The 9,903-nt window shown below is 43.0% G+C and overlaps 1 protein-coding gene across 1 annotated transcript in view; it reads left to right on the forward strand.

Moving 5' to 3' along the window:
- Positions 1-619, forward strand: part of zranb3 (zinc finger, RAN-binding domain containing 3) — a 135,600-nt gene extending 134,981 nt beyond the window's left edge. Inside the window, exon 22 of the mRNA XM_080720396.1 lies at positions 479-619. Coding sequence (XP_080576522.1) covers positions 479-577 — 99 coding nt within the window. The 3' untranslated portion in view covers positions 578-619. The remainder of the gene's footprint in view (positions 1-478) is intronic.
- The last annotated feature ends 9,284 nt before the right edge of the window (positions 620-9,903 follow it).

Below are 9,903 nucleotides of genomic sequence, written 5' to 3' on the forward strand. Positions count from 1 at the left end.
ATCTTTGAATCCATCAAAGCTGCATCACTTGGAGACAACCCATAAGTTGAATACTTCCAACCTACTAGTGTCAAATCTCATAACAGTCAACAGACAGTGATGAAACAATCATCTGGTGAATATGGGAGAGCTAGGCTTAAAGAAAAACATTTAATATGCAGCACAGTTTCACACAATCTAGTGGGAGTCCCTGCTTCCTTGGCCTAAAAAGTGTTGAAGACCCCTGCTATAGATGATTAAAAAGAGAGAGAAAAGTCACACAAACCTTTACAAACCAATGTACAGGGCAGCACATTCAAATAAGTGATGTCTGTGGCTGCATGGCATGCCTCCCCCAGGTACTTCCATCCAGACACGGTCAATATATTGATCTCAACTTTTCTTCTATTCACCTCTTGACCAAAAGATGTTTTTGTGTTGGTTGTTTTTATGTGTTTTTACTCACCCCTCTTACATCACGCTGTGTTTCTCTTTGCAGAGAACGGCAAAGCAAGCCAAAGAGCGAAGTCAGATCAGGAAAGGTCAAACCGCCTCCAAGTTCTCATCAGACATCACCAAGTTTTTTGTCAAGAAATGAAACGGTTTCCTCCTCGTGAAAGAAAGACTGGTGCTACGCAGACTCCAGACTACAACTGATCTGTGGGCGTCCCTTTACACTCGCGCAATAATAACATATTTGGAAGAAGGAAACATTTTCCTTCCCGTGGTTAAAAATGCAGGGTCACACATGGAGTTACTGATGTCTTACAGGGCATCACAGAGCTTTTGGATCAGTATTTGTGTGTTTCCTTAACACAAAGTAGGAAACCTAGGGTTTTTTTTGTGTGTTGGAAAGATTTTTTCCTACACATTGCTAATGTTGAATTCACACCACCTTTGTTCCCCTAGGGATGGGACGATAATCATTATTATCGTTTATTGTGATAAAAAAACACTTGAGATTTTAATTTATCGTGAAATTATCCTCCGCCATACACTGGGATCTAGGAGCTGCATATCCGGTACCATTTAAAATGTTCTGCCCCAGGATAATGAATGTTGGGGATAATTTTGATCATTGTGATAATATCGTAAATCTGTCTGCTTATAAGCGTGTATCCATCTCCAACACTGATGGTATGGCTGAGGTGCCATTGTGTTAGCTCTGGTCCATCGCATCAGCTGCACTGAGGCTCTGACAGACCCGTCGGCAAATGACTAGACCGGGAATTCTCAGCTCAACTTGAGTCAAAATAAACTAAACTACTTCGCTACTCACCAAACCAGAGGTAGTTTTGCGGTGGTGAACCTCTCAGCACCCCACCCACTCTGTAAAATACATTATTTTTGTCATGAAATAAAATGCACCCACCCAGCGGCCACCGCAGACACAATGGTTCACAACCCGGAAATAAGTTATTGAGTTGGATGCACTTTATTTCATGACAAAAATTATGTATTTTGCAGATTGGGTGGGGTGCTGAGGGGTTCACCACCGCAGCGAATAGACTTTCAACAACACAAAACTACCTTTGGTTTGGTGAGTAGCGAAGTAGTTTAGTTTATTTAGACTCAAGTTGAGCGCTCGTAGGGGCTGAGAAATCCCAGTCTAGTCATTTGCCGACGGGTCTGTCAGAGCGTCAGTGCAGCTGACGCGATGGACCAGAGCTACCATTGTGTGACCGTAATAACTGTGGAAGTTTAACTTAACTTAAAACACCGCCCGCGACATCACATGCAAACGATTGCCCAGCTCTGTGGATGTCCCCGAACCGTCATGCGGTGCGGATACTTTTGATTTACGACTGGTCCTCCACCACTTCTTACTGGAGGCTGAAATGGAGCATGTTGTTTAGAGAGACGCAGCTATTTTAAGATTGTGCAAACTTGGTGGAAAAGAGAAAAGTGTTGGAGGTGGTAGATGGGGGTGTGGGGGGGGGGGGGGGGGGGGGATGGGTTGACTTGATTAAAACTTTCTCAGCAAAAAGTAAATTGCAACCGAGTGTCCCCCTTTGAGCCTTGGAAAATGGGTTTAAATGTACGTGTGAACATTCCTTGAAAAGACTAAAATAAATGTGTTATGTTTTTTTATAAGATTAAAGTGATGTTAGTTACAGTTTGTATGTTATGACTATAGGGTTTCAAAGTGGGTTACGCGACCCCCATGGGGGTGCCGGGGGATAATTGGAAATTAGAGAAAAATGAAGAATGTAAGAAATATTAAGAATATAATGATCCCTCTAAAAATAATGTGAATATTGTGTCAAATTCATTTTCTTCTGTAATATAATTCAAAAATGGAAACTTTGATTTATTCTAGATACATTGCACATTTAGATTTTTTTTATGGGTTACAGCTCATGAAAATAAAAAATAGGATTTATAATACAGAAATGTCAACCTTCTGAAGCGAGAGTTGCTTGAAGTCCAGTGTGAGGTTTCCGCAGTCGGTGATCACATGTTTTTTTACACAATATTCAAATTTATTGAGAGGTATCTGTATAGTGTGTGTGTGTGTGTGTGTGTGGGGTATATATATATATATATATATATATATATATACACACACATGTTTGTTTTTAATTCAATTCAAATTAAAGTCGTAAGATTGTTATGTATTGCATGTCATTGTCCAACATTTTCAAAACATTTATTAAAAAATTGTAGATCTACAAGCTCACAATGTGTCACAGCTTGACATGTTGTGAGCTTGTGGATCTGCTCCTTTCTCTATTTCCAGGGATTTCTATTTGAGCCATTTTGAAATGGTTGAGCCGCAGCCAGAGCCCACGGCTATCCGGCGGTCCCTGTGGTATGACATTATTGCAACATCTCACAGCAAGAGTGGCGGACGGTTGTGTGGCTCACACTGGGAACGCGCAATGACCTTTTTCAGGGCGAGACTGCAGATTGATGGCGGTGCCTTTAAAAGTGAGAGAAATTACAGCCGGTGTCACCTCTTCAACTGCGCACTGACCTGAGCTTCTGCCTGACCCAAAAGGAGCCGATCTACAAGCTCACAACGGGCCGCGCTGCAGCCGCGGCGCGGGCTTGTACGCCGCTATTTTCGGTGCGCGGCACCGGCATGCAACTAAGTATAAATAACCCATTAGCTTCACTTTACAGAGGCCAGGAGCGCGGTTACTATGGAAACAAAGCCCCGTGGTTCAATGCAATGTCAGGAATATTGAATTACCTTTTTTCATTTTTGTTTTTCCGCGAGGTTTACCGGCAGAGACACCAGACACACCGATCAGCGTCCACGCACGGTGGCTCGACACCGCAGTCGCATTCCGCCACGCCCGCGTCCACTTTATCTCCACTTCCCGGAGACATTTGGGCGGAGGTCGGCGATCTCGGCGGTGGTGCGGCCGCCGCCGTGTTGATTTGTCTTGTCCGTCAGAGTCTCTGGGCTCAGCACATCCTGATGCAAAGTACCGAAACCACCGGATTTATTTGACAGCCCCAACTTCAGCAGTCAATCTGTCACAACAACACCAGGTTCCAGCCTCAGTCACAAACTCCATCCCCCTCTGTGTGTGTGTTTGTGTGTGTGTGCGTGTGTGCGCGCGCGTGTGCTTGTGCGTGTGCTTGTGCGTGTGTGTGTGTGTGTGTGTGTGTGTGTGTGTGTGTGTGTGCGTGTGTGTGTGTGTGTGTGTGTGTGTGTGTGTGTGTGTGTGTGTGAGAGCGTAGTCATGCAATTGTCCTTGCTTCTTTGTATGCAGGGGCGTCACAAGGGGGGGGAGTGGGACTGAGTTACTAGGGCCCAAGTTGGAGGGGCCTGTCTTTAGCTATTGAAAAATAGCAGAAGTACAAGCTCGCAGCTACAAGAGTGAAAACTCAAAATGTGAGTGAATCCTTGCACCCAGGGCCCAGAATTTGGTGCGACACCCCTGTTTGTATGTGTCAGTGTATTAGTGTGTGTGTGTGTGTGTGTGTGTGTGTGTGTGTGTGTGTGTGTGTGTGTGTGTCCGTGCACGCATGTGTGTGTGTGTGTGTGTGCGTGCATGCGTGTGTGCGTGTGCGTGTCTCCCCTGCGGCAGCTCCTGGTCTCCACTTAATAAGGCCGTGGTCCTGCTCCTGTCTTGCCTTGTGAGTAATGAACATCTCACAGACAACATGCACTGCCTCTCACTGTCATCTCCTGGCAGCAGACACCTGTGACCTGTCACCGACCACCAGCCACTGACAGCACCCCCCTCCCACTATGCTGCTCCGTTATTACATCCATAAGAGCCGTGTGTGTGTGTGTGTGTGTGTGTGTGAGTGTGTGAGAGAGATGGAAAGAGATTCGGAATGTCAGCATGTGTGTGCAAGAGAGTTCGGCTTAGAAAGGGTGTGTGTGCGTGCGTGCGTCCGTCCGTCCGTGCGTGCGTGCGTGCGTGCGTGTGTGCGTGCGTGCGTGCGTGCGCGGGCGCGCGTGTGTGAGTGTGTGAGAGAGAGATGGAAAGAGATCCGGAATGTCAGCATGTGTGTGCAAGAGAGTTCGGCTTAGAAAGGGGGGTGTGTGTGTGTGTGCGTGCGTGCGTGCGTGCGTGCACGTGCGTGAAGGAACGAAATATTCTCAGTGAACATGCAGGAACCTGAGGAATAATGGGATCCATGTGACTACACATCCAGGGGCGTCACAAGGGGGTGGAAAGTGGGACTGATGAGTTACTAGGGCCCAATGTGGAGGAGGGGCCTTAATTATTTTATACTTTGGCTATTGAAAAATAGCAGATATACAAGCTCACAGCGCAGCACAGAGTGCCGCCCTGCGGGCTTGTCGATCTGCTATTTTTGAAAAGTCGTGAAAATGTATGCAAATCTTTGAATATTTTTTAAAGGTGATACACCATGAATTTGATACACAATGAACCTTTTTTTGGGGTCCCACTAGCACTTTCTATCCTCACAAAGTCCCATTTCTGACCATTGTATCTTTCTCTGTTTTTGGGAAGGCTGAGGTTAAAAGCTTTCCACGGGTACGCAGAACAGGCTGTCCTGAATTGCTGCCGTCGCTGACGTCAGCGACGGCCGTTTTTGAAGAAAAATGCTCTGAGAGCCATTCAAAAATGAGAGAGGCTCTCCATTCAGGAGTGGTAATTTAGCCTCAAACCTTTTGAAAAACGTTTTTGGGACATAAACAATATGACAAATACTTTTTAAATGCATGGTGTATCACCTTTAAGCGAACGTTTGTAACTCAAATTTTGCTTCTGGGGGGTCCCTGGAACTAAATATTTTGATATGGGGGGGGTCCGTGGCCAAATACATATAATTTTGGGGGTCCCTCGCATGAAAAAGTTTGAGCACCACTGACATAGAAACATAGTTCTTTTTAAAAAACCTATGAAATATTCAAAGACTTGCACAAATTGTCAATATTTTTCAAAAATAGCAGATCTACAAGCTTGCAGTGCAGCAACTTTCAATAGTTAAAGCACAAAATAATTGAAGCGAATCCTTGTACCCAGGGCCCAGAATGTGGTGCGACATCCCTGACTACATCCACACACCAGAAGGAGACATACAGTAATGAGCTTGTGGCCAGATGACGACGTTCTTCCCACGGGGTCCGGCGGACCCGGTCCGCTGAGGTAAAGCAGAAACAATACCACACTAAGACACTTGTTTGGTGTGTGAGAGAGGTTAGACGTGTACTTTGCTGTGTGATCAATAAGTCAGAACCCCCAAAATACTAAGGCACACTGCCCTGCGAAACTTAAAAATCCTCTAATAAATGGTCCCAGTGCCAAAGCATTCTTCAGGGCATAGAAAACAAGTCACAGCTCACAGATATAATAATATAATATTAATAATATTAATAAAAATGTATTATTATTATTGTTGTTGAGGTACTGTATGGCCAACTAGAATTTGTCCTCTGCATTTAAAAGACAAGAAGGGTTCATATTTTAGATGGTCATTAGAGAAAAGAAAAGATGAGTGTTAAAATGTTTTCATTTACTTCTTTCTATCGTTTTATTGATGTTAACTAATGCATGCAAGTGGCAAAATATGTATTTTTACACACAATAAGCCCATTCCCAAGATGCACCACAATCTTTCTTGGGCAGGTGTGACTTATGGGCGCTGGTGTAAATGGTAACAATTAATTGTTAGCTTATTGTGTCTAAAAATATATATTTAGCCACTTGTACACATGCCCCCACCCACTGAAATCAAAATACTAAAATCGCTAAAACAATAGAAAGCAGTAAATGAAAACATTTTAACACTCATCTTTTCTTTTCTCTAATTACAATCTAAAATATGAACCTTTGTTGTAAAAAAACAAAGTTTTCTCCACATAACCTTTTGGAACAGTGGGTAACTACTGAACAGTGCTCAGGGAGCAGTTTGTGCTCAGTGATTCACTCTTTCTGTTTTCTTTCTGTTCTCCCCACATAAAAATAGCCACGTGGGCATTGTAGGTGGTACAGTACACAATATGAATTGCAATTAAGGAATGCTTTTATAGTATTGGTTTGGTTTTATTTGAGTGCATGCCCTTGATGTTGCTGAGCACGCCTCCGCCAATCTGTTGGCATTTGCTCTCTCTATACTCTTGTGTTTGTGTTGTACAAACTATAAATCCTGAGGAAACAAACCTCATCACCCGTCAGGGAACACAATCATCATAATAAAGATGAGCTTTAAAAAGAAGGAAGTGCCTGAGTGTTAGAGTGTTCGCTCACTGTCTAGCCGTATCTGTTCGTCAGACTAGAATTAGACCCTGTTCACACGTACAGTTCCCCCTCTCTTTTTTGCAAAAACTGCATATTAACTGCTTAACTTCCAGATAAGGTGAATACTTTTATAAACTCCGGTTTCTGTCTTTGCTTTGACAAGAAAGATGGAGCTTTATGAAAAAACAGAAACTATGACAGTAACTCGCGAACCACTCTAACCTAACGCGGACCAGTTTGTGTAGGCAGATGGGCAGGCGCGGCGAATCTCTCCGCGAGTCTCTGGCCAATAGCATGTGTTCTCCTCCCCCCACCCCCCTCTGCTCCTCTGCTCAGCGCAGAGAACGCTGCTGCGTCATGACGTCAACACATTCGGTGCGACGCTCTCTGCACTGTGATTGGTTAGGGAAATTCTACACTTCCTCCAACAGTGATCATAACGTGATCGCCCAGGCTTCTTTTTCTTCCTATCGCCAAAAGAAGCCTGGGTTTCCGAGGCTACTCGCGAACCAGTTCCCCTGGCAATTGCTATTAATGTGTATTGTAATGCGCAGCATATTTACACTGACAGGACTCCTCATCAATGTTTTCTTGGCTATTTTGTACTTTATGCAACACAGTTTCACACAATAATACACCACTGTGTCACACAGATGATTGTTTTCCTTTGATGTTAATTTTGCAATGTAATTTGCTGCAATTTTGTCTGTAAGGAATATTCTTGTTATGTTCTTCTGAGGTGTACAGTTCATTGCCACCTTATGCCATGGCATACAGCTAAGGGGGGTTTACTGCCCAATACGCTAGCTGTTATAAAATCACTGTATTCCTTGTGAATATCAACTGCACTCATCCAAGGCCAAGGGATAGTAGTGATATAGGCCTAGTGATCACTTTTTTAAAGCGGCAATGAGCCTTTTCTGACCCATTTCTGACCCCGAATGTTCCCTCGACTTCTTGCACTTATGTTTCGATCACATACTTTAGCATTGACATTCCTGGCTTATTTGGATAGTTCATGAGGCCGCTTTTGACCTATTTTCCCTACTTGCATATTTGAAGGTATGCCCCTGCTCCACACAGAGGTGTGTAGTAGGGCATTAACGACTTGTGATTTTTGCAAGTCTACTCGACTCAGTAAAAAGTTGAGTTGAAGTCGACTTTCTTGTTTGATGACGTCATCACATCACATTTTAAGTATATAGAGGGTATCTTCACATTTCTAAAGTGCCAATTTGAGGACTTTTTAATACCTCTAAAATGACAAATTAAACATTGTCCAAATTGTCAAATATATAGAGGCAGAAATTGTGAAAATAGCCGATCGCGTTGTGAGCATGTAGATCTGCTATTTTCACAATAGAACCATGTTATACCAAATGTAATGTAGCACTGTAATATTGGATCATTCTGTCCATGACAATAAGCAATCCTACTGTTTGAATGCTGTACAGACGCACGCATGGAGCAAAAATAATGATAGAAAAAAATACAACAGTTCGACTTTCGACTCTCTCTGGTGGGAGTCGACTTGTGTAATGAAGTCAGTCGACTTGTCGACTTTTTCGTTAATGCGCTAGTGTGTAGTAATGGTAAAATGTTTATCCTGAGCAAAACAAAGGTTTAAATCCAATATTATCAGCATAGGCACCTTTCAAACATGCTTTTGCAGGGCGCCCCCGGGGCTCAGCAAGTTAACTCTTTGAGTGCCCCCTTTTTCACCACTAGAGGGCCCCAATGACCAGAGAATTCTACTTAGACAGTGCTGGTATATGCACAAGCCCTGCAGCCATGACATGCCTGAACACTTTCCTTTGTGCATGTACAGGAAGAGGATGAAGTTAGCTTGAAGTTAGCTATTGGCTACCAAGCATTTTAGAAGATCTATTTTCTGCAATTTAGCCACGATTAAACCTTGCACACCTCATGCATGGGAAAAAAACAGAGAAGAATGAGCTCTAAAAAATCCAATGCAATCCTGGATTGCATTGGAGTGGATTTGTGCAGTTTGTTCACAGCTTTCAAACAAAAAAATCCGATTGGAAATCCGTTCAGGCATTCTTGAGATAATAATTATGTTTTACATGTTATGTAAACAAAAATGGCTGCCCTGTATGTTAGATGGGGTTGTATGGGGGTGGAACATGCAAAATCGCGATTGAAATCATGTTCACCAGATTTGATGGGGTCCAAAAAAAAAAATCAAAATAAAAAAATTATTTATTTATTTATTTATTTATTTTTTTTAAAGCCGAACTAGTTCGGGATCGGCACTCTGCGATACGATAATAAAGCCGAACTAGTTCGGGATTGGCACTCATGAGTGCATGCTGTATAGGCTGTTAAGATAATAGGATAGCAAGTCACTAGCCATGCTGTTTTTGATCAAAGCTGCATAAGTCGCAATTTAGTGTTCAGTGGGGAAGCCCCTCTGTGCTCGAATAATGAGGATGGCAACTTAACTGCATAGACAAACAGGCTGTGGTCATGTCCACGTCAACTAGTGTGATCTCCTTTGGCCAAGTGGAAATAGTGGTCTTTAAAAATATGAAACTAGTAAAAGTACCTAACAAGAACTGTGTTGGTGTAATTAACCACTTAAACCCTATATATACTTCATTGGCCGAGGTCCCCCAGGGGTCTGAACTTGACCCTCTAATTTTTTCGCTCTATACCAAATCTCTTCGCAGGAAAATGGCCTATCTCTCTTACTACATGAGCCCTATTATGACATGCTCAAAATTGGGATCATGTTTCCATGCATAAATTGCATGACATAGCCACTATGCAACTTTCACATTAGTTTCACTTTCGCGCCTATAGCTATGCCCTTGTACACAAGCTGTTTGACAAACTGTCAAAAAGTCAACAATGGGCTGGTAGGCTAGATGTTTACTGCAGTAAACTGCAATGATGAAACTTTCTGGGATCATCAGCCCTTCTCAATACATTAACAGGGAGTCGTTTCATTCAGTGCTAATATGAAAAATATTGCTTATTTTGGCTTTAAGCTTCCCATCCACATGATTGTTTATGTCAAGAATCCTGTAAGTCACTGTTCGGCATGACTCGAAATTCTCTGCAGTCTTGTCATCCCCGAAAGCCTTCAGCCATCAGCAACGCCTGTTCACTGTCTCTCTATCAGACAACGGCTTTTCCTAGCTCTAGCAAGACACGATAGCATGCCCTGAAAGAACATGTTTTTGCTGTTGCTTTTTTTTAAGGTCTGTACTGTTTATTTACCTTTTTC

This window comes from Nannobrachium achirus (genome assembly GCF_963921795.1).
Source record: "Nannobrachium achirus genome assembly, chromosome: 24".
Classification (NCBI taxonomy): domain Eukaryota; kingdom Metazoa; phylum Chordata; class Actinopteri; order Myctophiformes; family Myctophidae; genus Nannobrachium; species Nannobrachium achirus.